The sequence below is a fragment of the Rana temporaria genome, chromosome 2, assembly GCF_905171775.1.
Source record: "Rana temporaria chromosome 2, aRanTem1.1, whole genome shotgun sequence".
NCBI lineage: Eukaryota > Metazoa > Chordata > Amphibia > Anura > Ranidae > Rana > Rana temporaria.
The window spans coordinates 250,626,643-250,649,351 of record NC_053490.1 but is presented as its reverse complement, the minus strand read 5'-3'; the positions used below and the strand labels follow the sequence as shown (position 1 = coordinate 250,649,351).

At 45.7% G+C, this 22,709-nt stretch overlaps 1 protein-coding gene across 2 annotated transcripts in view; it reads right to left on the bottom strand.

Moving 5' to 3' along the window:
• Nucleotides 1-18,419, bottom strand: part of KCTD7 (potassium channel tetramerization domain containing 7) — a 37,046-nt gene extending 18,627 nt beyond the window's left edge. The window contains exons 1-2 of one of the 2 annotated variants that reach the window (XM_040336769.1): nucleotides 17,996-18,419; nucleotides 2,885-3,054 (exon numbers count right to left, since the gene is read on the bottom strand). In XM_040336769.1, coding sequence (XP_040192703.1) covers nucleotides 2,885-3,054; nucleotides 17,996-18,145 — 320 coding nt within the window. In that variant the 5' untranslated portion in view covers nucleotides 18,146-18,419. Of the gene's footprint in view, nucleotides 1-2,884; nucleotides 3,107-17,995 lie in introns of both variants that reach the window. The other variant, XM_040336770.1, reaches the window with a different exon arrangement.
• Between the last annotated feature and the right edge of the window lie 4,290 nt (nucleotides 18,420-22,709).

Here is a 22,709-nt window from a genome sequence, read left to right as displayed (position 1 = left end):
CAGCCTTACGCAGAAACCGACGAACGCAAACGACGTAAAATGCGAACGCAGGGCGCGCGTACGGTTGTGAATCGGTGTGAGTATGCAATTTGCATACTATACGCTGACCACTACGGGAATGCCACCTAGCGGCCATCGTAAGAATGCAGCCTACGATACGACGGCATAAGAGCCTTATGCCAGTCATATCTTAGGCTGCAGTCGGCGTATCGAGCTTTCTGAATACAGAAAAGTCGATACGCCGGCGCAAATTAGCAATTGCGCTGCGTATCTATGGATACGCAGACGCAATTGCTTTCTGAATCTACCCCAGTGTGGATGGATGACTCTCACCTGCTGGTTATTGTATTTAAAAAGCCACAGCACCTGCGGCTGTCAGAATATTTTAACAGTGACTGGATAAGAATACAGTAACTTTTTGGCCAACAATTTTCCAACAGGCAGCTTTGGATTGGATGAAACTGGAGCCAGGTGTGGCCAGCTTTAGGCTTAAAGCGGAGTTCCACCAAAAAATATGTAAATTAAAAGTCAGCAGCTACAAATACTTCAACTGCTGACTTTTAATATTAGGACGCTTACCTGTCCAGGGTGCCCGCGATGTCCTCACCCGAAGCCGACTTATCCCTCTGTTTAATCCCTCTGCAGGTGCCGGCATCTTCAGTAAGTGAATCAAGAAGTGAAGCCTTACAGCTTCACAGTCTGGTTCCCTACTGGCATTTGCGAGTCGCGCTGCACGTCCTCACTGGTCTCTGCTATCTTATGGGACCTGTGTGTCTTCCAGAAGACAGAGAGGGGGATGGAGGAGGGACCGGACATGGCATAGATCGCTGCGGATTCAGCTGTGATCTATCACGGGAAGTAGGAGCAAATACCTGTATTAGACAGTTATCTACCCCCCCCCCCCCCCCCTGGAACCGGAAAAGCAGAATTTCCATTTAATTCTGTTGCCACTTTATTGAACTTATTTTAGCACCTTTTTGGATGTTTTTGATACGTATGGCATTATTAAATAACATGATTTGAAGATGAAATGGTTAAAGATATAGACATAGTACTTGGCAATTTATTATTTTGTTACATTGTATCAGCACATTTATTTAATAGTATTTGCTTACACTTCGCATAGTTACATTTTGATCTTTCTCACAGTTTGTTCAGAGCAAGCGCTGTTACTACATATTGACGTATGCATGTAAGGCCCCGTACACACGAGAGGATCGATCCGCTGAAATTGATCCGCGGATCGGTTTCAGCGGATAGATCCGCTGGTGTGTACGATCCAGCGGATATTTATCCGTGGATATATTTCGGGCCGACCGATTTCCAGCGGATAAAAATTTCTTAGCATGCTAAGAAATCTATCCGCTGGAATCGGCTCCAGTGGATCGATCCGGTGGTCTGTACAGACTCACCAGATCGATCCGTCCGAACCCATCCCTCGCATGCGTCGTAATGATTCGACGCATGCGTGGATATCCTTATATGACAGTGTCGCGCACGTCGCCGCGTCATCATCGCGGTGACGGCGCGACACGTCACCGCGGACGGAATTCCGCGGGGATTTTGATCTCCTGGTTAGTACAACCAGGAGATCAAAATCCGCCAGAGGATTTATCCGCGGATACGGTCCGCAGATAAATCCTCTCGTGTGTACCCGGCATATGTCTACCTTTACCAAAGACAAGTACCTCAAGTCTAAATATAGGCAGCCAGGCTTATTTTTCACAGTATAAATTACTCAACTGCTACGCAGTGAAATCTTCAAAATAATTGACTATGAAATTTACTTAATATTGTTAAATTAATGTTTTGAGTTGTTTTAATAAAACAAATCGACATACAAAGGTATATATTTATTGTACCTGCTGAAATGATTTCTGCAATACTCCTTTCATCTAAATCAGGGGTCTCCAAACTTTCTAAACAAAGGGCAAGTATACTGACCTTCAGACTGTGGGAAGGGGGAGTAAACAATGCCCCCATCATTGGTGTCAGTAGGAAGAATTGTGCCCCATCGATGGTGTCATTTGGGGGAATTGTGCCCCATTGTTGGTGTCATTACATGGAATTGTGCCCCTTCATTGCTTTCAGTGGGAGGAATAGTACCCCGTCATTGTTGGTGTCATTGGGAGGAATTGTGCCCCATTGCTGATGTCATTTGAAGGAATAGTGGACTCTTCACTGGTGTCAGTGTGAGAAATAGTACCCCATCACTGGTGTCAGTGGGAAGAATTGTGCCCCATTGTTGCTGTCATTGAGTGGGAATTGTGCCCCGTTGTTGGTGCCATTAGGAGGAATTGTGCCCGTTCATTCATGTCAGTGGGTGGAAGCGTACCCCATTGTTGGTGTCAGTGGGAAGAATTGTGTCCTATTGTTGATGTCATTTGAAGAAATAATGGCCCTTTCACTGGTGTCAGTGGAAGGAATAGTACCCCATCGTTGGTGTCATTGGGAAGAATTGTGTCCCGTTGTTGATATCATTTGATCATTTGAAGGAATAGTGGCCCCTTCATTGGTGTCAGTGGGACGATATATGCCCAATTGTTGGTATAAATGGGAGGACACATGCCCAATTGTTGGTATAAATGGGAGGACACATGCCCAATTGTTGGTATAAATGGGAGGACACATGCCCAATTGTTGGTATAAATGGGAGGACACATGCCCAATTGTTGGTATAAATGGGAGGACACATGCCCAATTGTTGGTGTCAGTGGATAATAATTCCCCAAGGGCCAGATAAAAGCAAGCAATGGGCCGCAGTTTGGAGACCACTGATCTAAACCATTTTAAATGCAACACACCATTTTAAATATGTATGACAGATTTTCCAGTAGTAATGGGCAAAACTTCAAGATATTGAAACCTGCAGCTGTCCACTTACCCAAAATAAGTTCCATCCCTATCAATGAAGTATCGACCCTCAGAATCTGTCGGAATGTGATGTCGCCCACTGAACATGGCTGCCAGCATGGTGTCCTCATATCTGTTAAGCGTTGACAGTCTGGTGGTGAAACACATGCCTCCTACGTTAAGAGGAATCACTTCAGGAAGCTGCGGAAGCATAAACAATAACGTACGTCTTCCACCATCAATTGGAAATGAACTGAAAAGCATAATAAAGCATGTCCATGAAGATGCACTGTCTAGTCAATAACGTACTATAGTAATAATGAATAGTATCCAGGATATATTGTATATTTTACCAAAACACCATGTAAAAAAAAAAAAAAAAAAAGTTTGACTTTTAAGTGACTAAAAACAATCCAGATTTGTGTAGATAGGCAAATGCAGCATGCTTGCTATCATATGAGATGTCTGCGTTCTTTGTAGGCTGCTTCTGAGTCTTCTGGCTGCTTCCAGCTGCTTTTGAAAAGTGGTTCTTCACAAATCAATGTCAGTGTACATAAGCACTTACATATTGAGCTGCAAAGTAAATCATATTAGCATTTTTATTATGGAAAACTGATGCAGATCCCCTCCAGGTTGGGACCAGTGCTCCTGAAAACACGGTACCCATGGCTTAATTATGCATTACTCCCTTTGGATCTACTCCTGTAGCCATTTTTTATTTGTTTAACGTTATAATCTTTATTTAATCATCTTCAACATAAAAACATGCATTATTCCTCCCAAAACGTAAGGAAGAATGCTTCTAAAATAATTATGACCTGTGGCATACAAAGACAAATAGCACTGGCAAAGAGAAATAGAGGTTGGCACTAAAATTCGAAATTAGAAAATGTAGATCTATGAACAATGGAAAAAGTAACACGGCCTGTTGAGTCATAATTTAACTTCATGCCTACTGCAAAGTGGAATTATGTTGGGAAGATGTACTGGAATTTCTCTTTAGGCTCTAACAAGAGAAACCGTTTTGCAATGACTGATTATTGCAAGTCTGACATGAATGTAATAAAAACAGAGGGATTTTAAGCAACATGCTGAGTGTAGGAATTCAAGCACAAAGGAAGTATTCAGTCTCTAAAACACAATACAATGCATTGTACAAAACACTACCATGGAAGAAAATGTATGACTTAACAAAATAATAAATGGCAAATGCACTGACAATATAGAAGAATGCTGGCTGATTAAATAGATATTGAAATGGTTCTAAATGCTAAAGTTTTTTTTTACCTTAAAGCGCATGTCCGCCGAAAAAAAAAATATTAAAAGCCAGCAGCTACAAATACTGCAAAAGAACAAAAACATACAGCGCACAAGGGTTAAGTGAATGTCACTTTATAGTCTGTAATGTGTGGAAAAACATATATGCATGAAAAATTGAAAAGTTGAAAAAAAATTTGAAAATTTTTTAAAAAAATGGAAGTAGCCACTAATAGCACACAGGAAAAAAGCACATTAAATTTTTTTAAAAATACTAATAACAATAGTCCGCATAACATAAGCAGCAGTTCACGTGGAGATGGTAGAGTGAAAACACATACACTTCGGGGGAGATGTTTAGGAGTGAATCCAAGTAGTGTGCATACACTTGTATGCAGAGGTAATGCAATACCTCAACAAAAGCAGCCGCTTCTACGTCTCAATGCAGGGAGATGGAATCCGTTGGTGGGATGATGACAGCCACACTGGGAGCAGATGTAGAAGTTATATCCATGCAGAGATGGATACTGCCGTTTAAAGACCACTAGCTCAGGGGCTGATGGAAAGGAAACCTTCCTCGCAAACAGAGATCTCCAGCGGCAGGGGAAGTCCTGGAGGGGAGCCACCAAGCCGGTTCAGTGACGCAGCCGCGTCACACGGGAGCGAGGAAAGGGGGATGGTAGCCTGATGGAGTCACACAGAAAGCAGGAGGTGTCCGGACACCTTCGATCCAGCGTCAGGTGACTCAAAGCACCAATCAGTGTGGGCAGAAAACGAGCAGTAGAGATGCTGGCGCTAGTGTCACTGAGAGGATTTCCCGAGTGTCGGCACTACACATCAGCTGCAGTGTGCTTGCTGCAAACATATAGGGGCATCAAAGATTGTACTGGTGAGCCGTGACTGACATGTTTCGCGTGCCAAGACGCTTTATCAAAGACTTTGATAAAGCGTCTTGGCACGCGAAACATGTCATATGTTTGCAGCAAGCACACTGCAGCTGATGTGTAGTGCCGACACTCGGGAAATCCTCTCAGTGACACTAGCGCCAGCATCTCTACTGCTCGTTTTCTGCCCACACTGATTGGTGCTTTGAGTCACCTGACGCTGGATCGAAGGTGTCCGGACACCTCCTGCTTTCTGTGTGACTCCATCAGGCTACCATCCCCCTTTCCTCGCTCCCGTGTGACGCGGCTGCGTCACTGAACCGGCTTGGTGGCTCCCCTCCAGGACTTCCCCTGCCGCTGGAGATCTCTGTTTGCGAGGAAGGTTTCCTTTCCATCAGCCCCTGAGCTAGTGGTCTTTAAACGGCAGTATCCATCTCTGCATGGATATAACTTCTACATCTGCTCCCAGTGTGGCTGTCATCATCCCACCAACGGATTCCATCTCCCTGCATTGAGACGTAGAAGCGGCTGCTTTTGTTGAGGTATTGCATTACCTCTGCATACAAGTGTATGCACACTACTTGGATTCACTCCTAAACATCTCCCCCGAAGTGTATGTGTTTTCACTCTACCATCTCCACGTGAACTGCTGCTTATGTTATGCGGACTATTGTTATTAGTATTTTTAAAAAAATTTAATGTGCTTTTTTCCTGTGTGCTATTAGTGGCTACTTCCATTTTTTTAAAAAATTTTCAAAATTTTTTTCAACTTTTCAATTTTTCATGCATATATGTTTTTCCACACATTACAGACTATAAAGTGACATTCACTTAACCCTTGTGCGCTGTATGTTTTTGTTCTTTTGCTTTTTGCCCATGTCTCCTTAGTGGTTGACAGCTGCACGGATTGTGTTTTAGTGAAACTTCTTTAACCACTGACCACACTGTGGTTTACCGTCCTTATGGTGTAGCGCTTCATGCGGGTGTTTCTTTGCTACAAATACTGCAGCTGCTGACTTTTAATATCAGCACACTTACCTGTCCTGGAGTCCGGCGCCGTCGGCAGCAGAGGGCGAGCGATCGCTTGTCACTCTGCTGCCCCCACCGCCATCCTCGGTGAGGGAACCAGGAAGTGAAGCGCTCCGGCTTCACTGCCCGGTTCCCTACGGCGCATGCGCGAGTCGTGTGCGCCGTGCTCACTGGTCCCGCTGTGTTCTGGGAGCCGAGTGTTTCCCAGAAGACAATGGGGGGGGGGGATCTGACATCCTGCCTGCAGTCTACCCGCAGACTGTGTGGCCGGAAGTGGGTGCAAATACCTGTCTTTAGACGGGTATCTGCACCCCCCTCCCCCATGAAAGGTGTCAAAAGTGACACCGGAGGGGGGGGGGTTCCGATGAGCGGAAGTTTCACTTTAGGGTGGAGCTCCGCTTTAAAGTATTCTATGCATTCATGAAAGACAGAAGTTGTCAGACAAACCTGATTTATTTTTATGAAGAGGTAAGTAAAACCTTGAACAGAGGGGTGACGGTGGACGTGGTATACTTTGATTTTGCAAAAGCATTCGATACAGTTCCGCACACACGGCTCATGTGTAAGGTAACTCAGGCAAGTAAAAACAGATGCCGGCCGGCATACACAGGAGCCCTTCCTCCTAACGTAGAACGCGGTGACGTCACTGCACGCCGTCCCTATAGTGACATCACCGCGTTCTACGTTAGGAGGAAGGGCTCCTGTGTATGCCGGCCGGCATCTGTTTTTACTTGCCTGATTTGCACTGATGTTTGTAAGTAGGTTTTTACTTTTCTATTAAATCCGTTTATACGTTATGCGCTATGATCTGGTCTCCTTTATTGCATATGATTTGTGGATTGGCGGCTTATAACGGCTTCTGGGGATTTCTATTCCGCGCTGTGGTTCCATATCCTTTGATCCATCACGCTGTGGATTCCGTCTTTGGCTGACACTCATTGGTGATTTGGACTCTAACCCTATGCTGTGACTCCATAACCCCGGTGCCTTCCCGTTGTGGATTTCGTATATTGCTGATATATATTTGCCATCTGGTAAGCTGCAGTCCATGTGGTGGTGGTTCACAAGGCTAACCAGTGCACCAGGGTGTTGTCTGTCCTGAATTTATCAATTACATTGGACATTATCTTATAGTGATTATTGCTAGCGGCTATAGTAGACTCTAGTGATAATCGCAAGAGAATCTGGCAGGCTGATTGTACCCAAGTGAACGATTGATCAACTTAGTACATTCTGCCTACCCATTACCGGTTCGAATCTCAGCAGGTTCCTGCTGAACCAGTCGGATTTCGAACTATTTATGGCCGGCCTAACAAAACTGAACTCCAGCAAACACATTTTAAGCAGTAACAACAACGGTTATTTTTTCCTTAAAAGAAAAGTACAGCCAAAGCTTGTTTGGCTGTACTTCCCCCGGTGAATCACAGAAGTACAGTTTGTTCCGTTCTCCTGTGACCTATTTTCAGTAGACAGCAGGCTGAAGCCCACTGTTGGCTGATGTCACAGAGCCGGTCCTCCCTGGGGAAAGATTGCAACAATATGGTTGGAATGCGCCCACAACCCTGGACCAGCACCTGGCTCAGGCTCTCAGCGAACCACTGAGAGCCTGAGCCAGCTGCTCTTGCCCCCTCTACAGTTTAGTGCTCTAGTGAGTTTGATAAAGCATTGAAACTACAATTAAGACCCCATTCACACCATGATGTTCTGGGAACATGTGAAAAATACGCCAAAACCCATATTGTGGTGCCATTAACTCGAAATGCACATTGGCTGCAAGCACTGACTGAAGGCTGGTTTTTCAATAAGCCCGTTATCAGCTGGTGATCAGACTGGCTTCTGTAGAACAGATAGCTATATACAGTACACGGACAGCTGTACACACGTACCAAAAGTCAGCAGGTTTCTGCTGAACCAACCAATTTTCTGCCCGTGTGTACCAGGCTTTAGTCATTCCTCAACTTTTCTATTTTTTCTGTTCCTCTAGTGCCGGGGTGCCCCACCTTTTGAAGGCAGAGGGCCACTTAAGTGACTTAGTAACCAGTTGTGGGCCACAATGAGTCGAGTGGGCAGATGACAGGTCTGTGTCCAGTCTGCATATGCAAAGCAGACACAGACACAGCCCAATCTACTCTATGGGCCCTCTGATCCAATCAGATTGAAGGGGACAGATCCACTTCTGTTTTTTTAGCGATCAAAAAATCACCATGTCTGTTGCAGCTTACAAAGCACCAAGAGCCATTCACATGACCCTACATGATAGTACTTGGGCATGAAGAGTGGACACTCAGCACCCAGCACCAGCTGTTTGGGAGGCAGTGGGAAGAGTCGTTTTTTTCCTCCGGGATCTCAGTTATCATATCAGGGCATTACTAAATGGGACCTTGGCCAGTTGTAACTCCCATAGAAAGAGCAGACATTGGGCTAGATTCACATAGCCCGCCGTAAGTTTGTGCGGGCGTAGCGTATGTTATTTACGCTACGCCGCCACAACTTAGACGGGCAAGTGCAGTATTCACAAAGCACTTGCTCCGTAAGTTGAGGCGGGGTAGCGTAAATCAGCCAGCGTAAGCGCGCCAAATTCAAATTTGCAAGAGGTGGGCGTGTTTTATGTAAATAAAACATGACCCCACGTACATGACGTCTTTAACGAACGACGCATGCGCCGTTCGTGAAAGAATCCCAGTGCGCATGCTCGAAATTCCGCCGCAAATCGTCAATGTTTTCGCCGTGGACGTAATTTACGCAAAGCCCTATTCGCGAACGACTTAAAAATTTCAAAATTCGAAGCGGGAACGACGTTCCCACTTAACATTGCGTACGCCTCATAATAGCAGGAGCAACCTTACGCCGAAAAAGCCTAACGTAAAAAAATTCCGCCGGGCGCACGTACGTTTCTGAATCGGCGTATCCAGCGCATTTGCATATTCTACGCTGAAAGCGACGGAAGCGCCACCTAGCGGCCAGCATAAATATGCAACTAAGATACGACGGCGTAAGTGACTTACGCCAGTCGGATCGTAGGCAAATTTTGGCGTATCTTGCTTTCTGAATACAGAAAGAAGATACGCCGGCACAGATTTGAATTTACGCGGCGTATCAATAGATACGCCTGCGTAAATTCTCTCTAAATCTAGCCCCTTGTCTTTTTGGAACCATTTTTTTTTTATTATTATCATTATAATATGTTAAAACAGCAGGAATAGCACCAGAAGAGTGCTGACAATCCAATGACAAAGAAGAAAAAGAAGAACAGAAGGTTACCCTTTCCCCTTATTCCTGGAGTTTGGCTTTAGCGCAAGCTAGAAAATAGAATAAAGTTACTTTCAAGTTTACTTGAATTGAAAACTTGCAACCAGCTGCACTCTGTGACATAAAAAACGAAGAAATTAGAAATATCTATGGGCTATGTGTAGTAAAGCGTTTTTAAAAACCTAATGTACGTATATAGCTGCATTTATTACAAGTCAAATCTTCAACTTTTTTTATATTAGATACAGATACAGATCAAGTACAAAGAAAATACATAGCAAAGCTCTATCTCATCCACACTGTAACCATTGCCCCTGTGAAGTCAGAAATATTATTTTTTTATGTTTTCACTGGAATGAATTCTGCAGGCAGAGCTTCCAGGACATCCTGAACATATGCATCTGGTAGCATTGGCGGGAAACTGATGACCGCTGAGTGACCACAGAAGCAAGTCAAGCATAATAACCTTCATATAGAACAAAGGGCCACAGCAGTAATATTCTATGTGTTGAAATATTGGGTTAACATGCTATGTTCTGTGTTCTGGAAAATGTTATGGAAGTACTCATATGTGGATCTAAAATATCCGCCAAAGTAGATAGTGGTAAGCAGGGCCGATCCGCCCTATAGGCTCACTATGCAAGGCGCTTAGGGCCCCGCCAAGCTGCGAAGGGCCCCCCAAATTACTAGAGGCCCCACCTGGTGAGAAGTCATTTTCGCCCCCTCACCCCGCTTCTCAACTCGCTGGCTGCATGGGAGAAGAGGTAAGAAGTCAGCACCCCCCGCTTCTCAATTTATAGTAAGATGTAATTTCCGACAGCAGAACATCCCCTCCCCCCGCTTCTCAACTTTCTTTAATGTGACATGTCACTGTCGTCAGCGCCCCCCGCTTCTTTAATGTGCCATGTCATTTTGCTTAGGGCCCCAGGGAGGTCAGGATCGGCACTGGTAAGTATATAAAATTGTATATAAGATAATGTAGAAATTGCTAGAGAGCCAGAGATACTAGAGTGTCCCAAGCATACATATCCCTCTCCCCTACATTGTACTAAAAGATGTTTATGAGCTAGAAGAGTGTTCCATATTTACACTATTGTTCTACTACAGCATGAAGCATTTGTGTCTAGTGGTCTTGGGACTCTACCGTCTACCTGTATAAGCACTAAAGCCCGATTCCAGCAAAATTATGACCCCTCCTCCAAACCCTGTCTGCCGCCCCCCTTTAAATACATCATGCAGGTTTTTTTTTTTTTTCTTACTTGGTGAAGAAAATTATACTCATCTATGTTCACTGTCTGGGTCCCTCACTGGGTAGACTGCTAATCCAACCATGCAGATGGTTCCTTGCAAGCCAACCCCTGACAATCCCCTTGAGATGACATCACTCTTCTAAATCCTGAGAAGACCCTAATGGACAGCCAACAGGAAATATCAACGTCACACAGGAAGTGATGTGGACACCCAAAGAACCACTCAGCAGGAAGTAAATACATGAAAAGAGAAAGCCAAGGACTGGAGTGTCCCGTGTCCGTGATTTTAGGTAAGTGAAAAATGATTTAGGTAGGATTTTTTTTGTTTTACTCCAGCAATCAGCTTGGGGGGGGGGGAGCTTTATCCCAGAGATTAGCTTTAAGCCTGGGTTTATACTATATAGATGCACCGGTTCCCGCATCCCATCTCTCCCGCGGGCAGTTCACATTGCCTTCTTGCAACCGCTGCGGTTGTCAATACAATGTTAATGACACCCCCAGATCGGTTCACAGATCGCAGTGCCAACTGTGAATTCAGACAGAAATCGGATCGCATGGGTGAGAACACCTATGCTATCTGATTCCAGTGCGAGAAAAAAAAAAGTCTTTGCACCCTTTTTGTGCAAATCCAATGCAAGTTCAGACATACAAACTGTATGGCTGAACTCGCATTGCACAGATATCGTATGTGATCGCCACCGCAGTGTGGGTGCGAATCACATGCGATGTCTGTGTTCGCCACTGTGTAAACTTGGGCTAAAGTGGAACTAAACCCATCAGTTTAGCAATTTAAAAAAAACAGTTACATTCTCAGCATGTGCCAGCATTGGTTGTGCTCTTCACCAAACTGTCAAACTATCAAATGCTTGGTGTCATAACTAATCACATGTGCAGCACCATGGCAGTTGAAGATCAAACAGAGACCAAGATGGAAGCTTCCTTGGCTGAAAATGATAGGAGGGTTTAGTTCTGCCCTAATACTGATAAGCAAGATAACTGTTCAGTCTCCTTCCTGGGAGCAAAGTAATTCTAATTTTAAAAGAAGGCTCATTGACTATATTTCAGAAACAAACAGTGGATTTTTCAGGATACTACTTAAAGCGGAGTTTCACCCCAAAATAGAACTTCCGCTTTTCTGAATCCTCCCCCCCTCAGGTGTTACACATGGCACCTTTCAGGGGGGAGCAGATACCTGTGCAATCCAGGTATTTGCTCCCACTTCCGGGCATAGGTCGCCACAGCGACCTACACCACGTCCAGTGCCTACTCCACCCCCCCTCCGCTGTCTTCTGGGAGACACACAGGTCCCAGAAGACAGCAGGGACCAGTGAGATCGCACAGTGCGACTCGCACATGCACAGTAGGGAACCAGGAAGTGAAGCCACAAAGGTGCCTCCACCCCGAGAGCCGAGGGACAGATCAGTTTCGGGTGCCGACATCTCGGGTGCCCAGGACAGGTAAGTGTCTATATATTAAAAATGCAGTATTTGTAGCTGCTGACTTTTATTTTGATTTTATTTTTTTTGTGGCAGAACTCCGCTTTAAGAACAATGAACATTTCAAGATGTTTCCTATAACAAAGCAAATTTTCCCTTTTTTAATTCAGGTCTACCTTAGTTGGACTAATCAGTGTGTTTCTTTTGACAGACTCATGCAGCAAAGGAAAGTGTTAAATAGAGTAACCTAAATCAACCAATCAAAATTACTCTTTCTGTGATCTGACTCCAGTCACTGACTTTATGACTACTACAAGTGAATCAACTTTGTAAAAAGGAACAGTAAAACTAGCGCTTTAAATGGCTCAAATTTCATCGGATTCCTGCTGGACATTTAAAGCGTCTGTAAAGCTTTTTTTTCCTAAAACAACAAACATGTAATACTTACCTGGTACTGCACAGAGTGGCCCTGAACCTCCTCTTCTGGAGTCTCCCACCAGCGATTCTGTCTTTTCGTCTGTGTCTGCCCACATAGCAACCATTTGCTGTGGGGGGCAGACAGGTGGAATCTCTCCCGAGAACGACTGTGTGCATCCATAGACACAGACAGCATGGCTCAACCACACCCCAATTGTAGCATACTGAGAGTAGAGAGAGGGAAGAGAAGACATTTTTTTCCTGAAGGTAATGCCTAAAAGCCTCATACACACGATTGGATTTCCATCGGACAAAGCCGTGAAATTTTGTCTGAAGGACGTTGGCCGTGAACTTGTTCTGCATACAAACGGCAAAACTTTGTTGGCTAACAAACAGAAACTAGCACCACCCTTTTGGCAACTTCTGCTAATGTTGTGTTATGGTTGGCACTGCTTCAGAGCATGCGTGTTTGTACTTTGGATTTTTTTTCTGGCGGACTTGTGTACATCCGATCGGACAATCTGACATCACACATTTGTTGTCAGAAAATTTTAAAGCATGCTATCCCACATTTGTAGTCGGAAATTCCAACAACAATTGTCCGATGGAGCATACAAACGGTCAGATTATCCGACAACATCCTGCCATCACACAATTCCCATCGGAAAATCCGATCGTGTGTACGGGCCTTTAGGGTAAAAAATGGCCTGCCTTTAGGACCACTTTAACCACTTCCGGACCGCCGCATGTAGATATACGTCGGCAGAATGGCACGGACAGGCACATCAACGTACCTGTACGTGCCTGCCTAGAGTTGGTTTTGGGGTCCGATCGGGACCCTCCCCGCTACATGCGGCGGTCGGATTCCCTCGGGGAGCGATCCGGGACGACGGCGCGGCAATTCATTTATAGCCGCTCCGTCGCGATCGCTCCCCGGAGCTGAAGAACGGGGAGAGCCGTATGTAAACAGGGCTTCCCCGTGCTTCACTATGGCGCTGCGTCGATCGAGTCATCCCTTTTATAGGGAGACTCGATCGATGACGTCAGTCCTACAGCCACACCCCCCTACAGTAGTAAACACACACTAAGTGTACACTAAATCCTACAGCGCCCCCTGTGGTTATCTCCCAAACTGCAACTGTCATTTTCACAATAAACAATGCAATTTAAATGCATTTTTTGCTGTGAAAATTACAATGGTCCCAAAAATGTGTCAAAATTGTCCGAAATGTCCGCCATAATGTCGCAGTCACGAAAAAAATCGCTGATCGCCACCATTAGTAGTAAAACCAATCGATAAACGCTTATTGCGATTTTTTTTACCAAAAATAGGTAGAAGAATACGTATCGGCCTAAAATGAGAAAAAAAAATGTTATATATGTTTTTGGGGGATATTTATTATAGCAAAAAGTAAAAAATATTGCATTTTTTTCAAAATTGTCGCTCTATTTTTGTTTATAGCGCAAAAAATAAAAACCGCAGAGGTGATCAAATACCACCAAAAGAAAGCTCTATTTGTGGGGAAAAAAGGACGCCAATTTTGTTTGAGAGCCACGTCGCACGACCGCGCAATTGTCTGTTAAAGCGAAGCAGTGCTGAATTGTAAAAACCCCTTGGGTCATGTAGCAGCATATTGGTCCGGTCCTTAAGTGGTTAAGCTGTAAGTGGCCCAGACAGACACAGATCTGATCAGTGCATTAGAGCCGCACAGATATAGTCAGGGATGCTCTTTGAAACCCATGCAGGGCCACCCATTTGTCATTGATTGAAACAGGCTGCCTGTATGCAGCTGCACAGAACATCTGTGCATCCCACTAGGATGAGCCAGCTCTTCACATTGGGGGTATGGATTGGTACTCCCATGTGTCATATTCAGACATCCGTGAGCAGTGCCGATCCTGACCTCCCTGGGGCCCTAAGCAAAATTACAAGAAGCGGGGGGGGGGGGTTGGGTTCTGCCTGCCGACATTAAAGTGGGGGGAGGGGGTGTTCTGCTGTCGGAAATGACATCTTACATTAAAATGAGAAGCGGGGGGTGCTGACTTCTTACCTCTTCTCCCATGCAGCCAGCGAGTTGAGAAGCAGAGCGAGGGGCCGAAAATGACTTCTCACCAGGCGGGGGCCTCTAGTAATTTGGGGGGCCCTCTGCATCTTTGCGGGGCCCTAAGCGGCTTGCATAGTGAGCCTATAGGGCGGATTGGCCCTGTCCGTGAGCACTGTGGCTGTTTGATTACAATAGCCAGCAACGCTGATTCCTCCATTCACGCTGTATACAGTGGACAGGGAAATCGATAAATTTCTGTCATTCGGACAATAAGGTTGAATGAGAAAAATCCACATGTCTATGGCTAGCCCAACTCATTTTGTGCTGTTTTTGCTATCTGTCCATTGATTTTGGCTATAACATGGCTACATGTCTTAATCTTGAAAACTGCACTAAAAATGTACTGAGCAAAAAAAAAAAGATTTGTAATATAAAATTGTTGTATTTCTAGGTTTCCTTTTAGATCTCCAACAGCACTTCTATCTCCTTTTTTACCACATCCCCGCCTATATCAATATCAGCAATATTTCGAGATTTCACCTTCAAGCCTCCGCGGTCTTGCAAGGGCACCTCTATCACCTGATGCTGTATATACAGATTTGTAAAATAAAATAATAAAATACAAAAGGCAAAACTGCTGTCTTATTAAAGTAAAGTACAGGTGTTCACATTATCTAAGAAAATAAAGTAAAAAAGAAGCTATTATCAAATCTATGATGCGGAAAATATCACAACGCACAAATCTTTTGGCTTCGATTTTATCATTTTAAATATTTAATATGCCATATGCTTAGAATATCGCAAGATCATACCGCTAAGAGTAATTTAAACTGCTTGCTGGGAGGGCACCTTGAACGAACGTTTATGGCATCCTAAATCATGGCAGCACTTTTAGACAGTGTATTCTGACCTTGTCATATTATTTATGTTTAGACTCATAGCTGATACAATACGCTAGCACACCTCCATGCTCATGTGCAATATTGTAAAATAAATGCAATGTAAACAAATAGTGCCATTTATGATGTTAACCCTTTATTTAGGCTCCATGCACACTGGAGCTCATAAACGGAAGTTTTTTTGGAGTTTGGGCTTTTTTTTTAAAAGCCATGTTATCCTATGTGGACGTTTATCAGCAGTGGAGTTTATGGGCTGTTTTCTAAACGCCCTAAAATCACGTTCAGGAGTCGTTTTTCTGGCCACAAAAAACACCAAACGCTCGTAAACGCTGATAAATGTCGATAAACGTTCAAAAATTTGGCTCACCAGCGTTTTTTAACGTTTTTGATTAATTGAAGAAAAAAACGATAAAAAATAGATAGGAAAGTCCAGTGTCAAGCAGCTGCCCTACTGCATAGTGAACAAAGGGGGTCACTTACTTAAAGAATGATAGGATGAGGTGGAGATTGGGTGGTATTGTCACAATCTCCAGCTTGTCCAATCAGAGAATATCTTGTAGTCATTAAGACACAGGTGTCAAACACAAGGTCCGAAGGCCAAATCCGGCACTCCAGGCCATTTCATGTGGCCCTCGCACCTCTCCTGCAGCTGCAGGAGAGCTCCAGCCCTCCTCTGGTCCTACTCCAGACCCCTACTTTCTGCTTTCAAGCAATGCATCCAGCTTCTTCCCAGCAGCAGCATAAGGAAAGGGGGTGCACTATGATTCAAGGGAGGGTGGGGGACTCAACTTCTGACGGTGGGGTGGCTCTTGACATCTAATGTAAAGGGGAAGGGATGTTCTGGACATCTAATCTTACAGATACAACCGGCCCTTTTGAGGGCAATCATAATGCTGATGTGGCCCATGATGAAATTGAGTTTGACACCCCTGCATTAAGAGGAATGCTAGGCATCCTGTGAATAGCTTAACAGTTACTAAACAGAAGGGCAGCCGGCCAGCCGCTCATCGCTGGAACCAGAAGACAGCAATGTTCACTGTAGTTGTGACTACTACTGGGACTTTATACTTTTATAGGGTCCAAGGGGTATAGCATATGTGTTATTTTATTGGTCCAAGCTAGATCATACCTGCAATTCAGCTTTAAGAGTTAAAGGGGTGTTCCACCTTTTTTTTTAAGTTTATTAAAAGTCAGCAGCTACAAAAAGTGTAGCTGCTGGCTTTTAATAAACAGACACTTACCTGCTCCACGGCTCCAGCGACGCGCCGGCCGGGGCTCCGCTCCTCGCCCCCTCTCGCCGGCAGGCTTCTTCATTCTTAGTGTGGGCACCCGGCAGTGACAGCTTTCAGCTTCACGGCCAGGCACCCACTGCGCATGCGCGAGCGGCAGTGCGCATGCGCAAGCGGCGCCATCCGATTGGACAGGCGCTCGCCTACAGGGAGGGGCTGTGAAAAAGCGATTAAGCTAATCGCCTTTCCAGCCCCTCAGCGGAAGGAGGAAGTGGGATAGGAAGTCCCCTTCTCCTGAAGCCCCCACCCCCCCCCCCCCCAAAAAATTACATGCCAAATGTGGCATGTAAGGGGGCGAGGAGTGGGTTAAGCGGAAGTTCCATTTTTAGGTGGAACTCCGCTTTAAAGGGACATTACCATATATATTATAACAGACCAGATCAATGCTATATTTTGATTGCAAAAAATATATATAATAATAATATTGATGGCTTGGATCTCTTCTATCTATGAGAATTGTCTGTGCGGTTGATTCGCCACGAGATCACTTTTATCGGGGGCGAGAGAGGGCCCTGCTCTGTGGATTGCTTCAGCCACAGTGGGATTCCCCATTCATTTTATTGCTCGTTCTCTCTTGTTTTTGTATTGTGGATCCTTTTATTATATTATTAAAATTATAATTATTATATCCTTTTATTATATAATATATTATTATTATACAGGATCTTTGTAGGGCCTATATTATAGATCACATCAATACTATATTATGTTTCTGTATGAATACATTTTATATATATATATATATCTATATATATCTATATATATCTATATATATATATATATATATATATATATATATATATATATATATATATATATATATATATATATATATATATATATAATTATGTAATAATTATTATTGTTATACAGGATTGGGTGCCTATAATATAGATCAGATCACTACTATATTTTATTTTTGGGTGCAAGAATAAATAAATTATATATATACACACACACACACATTATTATTGTGATGTATGCCTACAGTTTGTGCATGTATTTATAAAATAATAAACAATGCTAATAATAAATAAAGTAAATAATAATAACAAATTATGATCTACCCTTCTATATCCTCCGATGTTAATGGCTGGCAGTGACAAGTGACTTTTGCCTCCCGTTACATTGTACAGCTACAGGTTCTCCATGCTGTGTACACATCATCCTCCAGCACTCAGCGCTACCAGTCGCGTTGATAGACAGCCAGCCCGACCAATCCCCCACACGCATACCTCTAGCCCAGCCAATGGCTCCTTACACGGGGCGTGGTTTGGCAGTCAGCTAATGGAGAATAGCGCTGTCCCCTCGCCCTGCTGGTGTAGTGCGGGGTCAGGTTGGCAGAGGTTGGTGCTGTCGGCCTTCTCAGTGCGGGCACTGTACCTACCTGCAGCGGGTGCACCTTGCCGTGCAGGGAGAAGGTGGCGTTGCTCGGGGTGGGCGTAGATGGCTCGATCAGCTCATCGTCAGCATCAGAGCTCGACATGGCATCATCCGGGGTCCCTGTGTCTTCTAACTGTCCCGAGACTACCACCATCCCTGTGAGAGTGTGAGAGCTAGGGGTGGGGAGAGCGGTGATCCGGGCACTACTAGATCACAGGCGGCTCATGCTGGGCTCCAGGAAGAGGAGGAGGAGGGTTGGCCCATTCATGTGTGTGTGTGTGAGGGGAGAGCATCTGTCTGTATGAGTCCCATCACCCCAGAGGTGCTCCTCTCTGCTTCCCTCTATACTCTGTGACATCACAGGGAGGGAAGTGCTCTTCCCAGGATCACGTGCACAGCTTTCTGCTCCTCTGTGTCATTGGAGGGGACTACTTATTACTGGGGTACAGCTCTGCCTTTCCTGGAGAGATTACAGCGTCATTGTTTATCTGAGGGGATGAACGGAGAGCTGCACCACATATACCAGGGATGGCTAAGGGTCTAGTCACACCCTGAGTATTGCCCAATGTATAGACAAGGGGGTTCACTGTGGCCCCGGATTCAGATAGATTCGTCTATCTATCTGCGGGCGTAACGTATCGCAGATACAATACGCCGCCCTAATTTAGGGCGCAAGTTCCGTATTCAGAAAGGACTTGCGCCCTTAGTTACGGTGGCGTAACGTATGTTGTGCGGCGTAAGCCCGCCTAATTCAAATGGGGATGATGTGGGCGTGTTTTATGTAAATGAATGGTGAACCCACGTATTTTACGAACGGCGTATGCGGCGTTCGTGAAAAAATCCCAGTGCGCATGCTCGAAATTACGCCGCAAATCGTCATTGCTTTAGACGTGAGCGTAACTTACGTACAGCCCTATTCGCAAACGATTTACGCAAACGACGCAAAATTTTCAAAACTCGACGCGGGAACGACGTCCATACTTAACATTAGCTACGCCTCATATAGCAGGGGTAACTTTACGCCAAAAAAAGCCTAACGTAAACGACGTAAAAAAATGCGCCGGCCGGACGTACGTTTCTGAATCTGCGTAAATACCTAATTAGCATATTCATCACGTAACTATACAGAGGCGCCACCTAGCGGCCAGCGTAAATATGCAGCCTAAGATACGACGGTGTAAGACACTTACGCCGGTCAGATATTAGGGAAATCAATGCGTAACTGATTCTCTGAATCAGGCGCATAGATACGATGGCCGGCACTCAGATATACGCTGTCGTATCTCGTTTCTGAATCCGGGCCAGTATGTCCTATGAGTGGAATGTCATATGTTATTACACATTGGAGCATGCTGTGTTGGGCTACACCTAGACCTGACTACCCCCTCAGTCAGTGCCCACCACCCCGCTTTGCCAATCCCATCATCCAACACATAAGGGCCCCTCGCACACAGACTTAATAAAAATACCCATGTTTATACTCAGGATCTTGCTGGTAGAAATCTACTGAATAAAATGTTCTGTAAAGGTTTATAAATGTGCATAATGTTGCCAGTGATACAGGTGATACTCGAAAAAAATCAAAATCGTGCAAAAGTTCATTTATTTCACTAATCCAACTTAGAAGGTGAAACTGATTCCCTGAACACACAAGCTGAATTTTCGTCGGAAAAAAGTTGGATGTTTTTTCCGACGGAATTCCGCTCAAGCTTGGCTTGCATACACGGTCACACAAAATTCATACTGGGCCCATTGGGTCTGGCATAGATTTTAAGGGGAACTCCATGCCAAAATAAAAAAAAAATTGGTGCGGCGTCCCCCCCAAAATCCAACCAGACCATTATCCGTGCAGCCTGGCAGACCAGGAAAGGAAAGGACGAGCGAGCAGCCCCCCTCTTGAACCATACCAGGCCGCTTCCCCCCAACATGAGGACGGTGCTTAAGGGTCTCCCCCAAAGCACCTTGTCCCCATGTTGATGCGAACAAGGTCTTCATCCCCACAACTCTGGCCTGGTGGTTTTGGGGGCCTGCAGGTGGGGGGCTTATCAGAATCTGGAAGCCCCCTTTAACAAGATCCTGCCCCCCCCCCATGTGAATGGGTACTGTACCCATTCACCAAAAAAAGTTTCAAAAAGTAAAAACCACAATAGACAGTTTTTGACAATTCCTTTATTAAAAAAATGGGGCACCATTACCAATGTCCCGGGGAAGGGTCACTCCGTACACATGGGATACCATTACCAATGTCCCGGGACAGGGTCAATCCGTACACATGGGGCACCATTATCAATACCCCGGGACAGGGTCACTCCGTACACATGGGGGCACCATTACCAATGTCCTAGGACAGGGTCACTCCGTACACATGGGGCACCATTACCAATACCCCGGGACGGCCACTCTATACACATGGGGCACCATTACCAATACCACAGGACAGGGTCACTCTATACACATGGGGCACCATTACCAATACCCCAGGACAGGGTCACTCTATACACATGGGGCACCCTTACCAATACCCTGGGACAGGGTCACTCCGTACACATGGGGCACCATTACCAATGTCCCGGGACAGGGTCACTCAGTACACATGGGGCACCATTACCAATACCCCGGAACAGGGTCACTCCGTACACATGGGGGTACCATTACCAATGTCCCGGGGCAGCGTCACTCCGTATACATGGGGCACCATTACCAATGTCCCGGGACAGGGTCACTCCGTATACATGGGGCACCATTACCAATACCCTGGGACAGAGTCACTCCGTACACATGGGGCACCATTACCAATGCCCCGGGACAGGGCCACTCCGTACACATGGGGCATCATTACTAATGTCCCGGGACAGAGTCACTCCATACACATGGGGCACCATTACCAATGCCCGGGACAGGGTGTAGGTCACCTTCAGGAATAACTCACCCTTAAAGTCTCTGTAAATTATTATTTTTTCATTAATAAACAGGGTCACTCCGTACACATGGGGCACCATTACCAATACCCCGGGACAGGGTCACTCTATACACATGGGGCACCATTACCCTGGGACAGGGTCACTCCGTACACATGGGGCACCATTACCAATACCCGGGACAGGGTCACTCTGTACACATGGGGCACCATTAACAATACCACGGGACAGGGTCACTCTATACACATGGGGCACCATTACCCTGGGACAGGGTCACTCCGTACACATGGGGCACCATTAACAATACCACGGGACAGGGTCACTCTATACACATGGGGCACCATTACCAATACCCCGGGACAGGGTCACTCTATACACATGGGGCACCATTACCAATACCCCGGGACAGGGTCACTCCGTACACATGGGGCGCGATTACCAATGTCCCGGGACAGGGTCACTCAGTACACATGGGGCACCATTACCAATACCCCGGGACAGGGTCACTCCGTACACATGGGGCACAATTACCAATGCCCCGGGACAGGGTCTCTCCGTACACATGGGGCACCATTACCAATGCCCGGGACAGGGTGTAGGTCACCTTCAGGAATAACTCACCCTTAAAGTCTCTGTAAATTATTATTTTTTCATTAATAAACATGTTATACTTTCTGGCTGTGTAATGGTTTTGCACAAAGCGGCCCTCACCCTCCCTTCTGGGGGTCCCTCTTTTGTTCTCCTGGCCGCTCCCCATGCCAAGTGCCCCCCGTTGCTTCAGTGAGTGCGCCGTTACCTGCGGCTCTGGCGTGCATGCACAGGAGTGACGTCATCTCGGCTCCGGAGCCCGCAATACCCGGAAGTAACTCCGGGAGCGATGTCAGGCCCCCCGGAGCGATGTACGAGGAACGGCTGTGGAGGCTTCGATCTCAGGTAAGTCATTGATAATGAGATGCTCTTCATTAATATGTCTTTGTCTTGCAGGTTTTTTCTCAATCACTTTACTACATAAACACCTATTACTCCTCCCCACCCCCACACACTACAAGTGGAAGAAGTCGCCATAGAGCCCCTTCTAGCCTTGTAAATGTGGCTGTCACTACCCAAACGAGAGGGGGATGTTGCGGCCCCAGACATTTACAGATATTATCAAGCTCGCTATTGAGTCGTCTGGTTGACGGGAGTAGACATGGTGGAGAGCAGGGGCGGACTGACCATTGAGTCACTCGGGCACTGCCCGAGGGCCCCATGCCACTAGGGGGCCCCATCAGGGTTGCCAGGCTCAGTAAAACCAGGGACAGTATGTAAAAATCTATGTTTTTTTTTACATCTGTCCCTGATATGTCCGAAACCGACATGCATTTGATGTGAAAATCCCGAGATTTTAGCTGCCCCGCCTCTGCACTGCCTCCTGGCGTGGTGGCCATCTGTAAGTCCAGGGGCCCCATAATCTTCTATTGCCCGGGGACCCCATGAGTTGTCAGTCTGTCCCTGGTGGAGAGAAAATATGGGCTAGAACAAGCTCAGTACAGCGGTTTACTTCAAAGAGCAGCATGGTGTTTTAGGGAGCTACCGAAGGAGGTGAAGAGACATCCTTTGATAGGCCCTACACTCCGGATAGGATATGGGTTATTTGTGAAAGGGAAAATGCCAACATTAGAGTCACCTCTCTTCCCCATTTTGGAAATCCACAGTTTGGACCCGGACTGACGAAGGGGCCTTTTAGTAAACTGATAGAACAGGGGTTGTTCCAAGCCTCTCATTTCGTGAAGGACCACATTTCGGCCATGCTAACCCTGC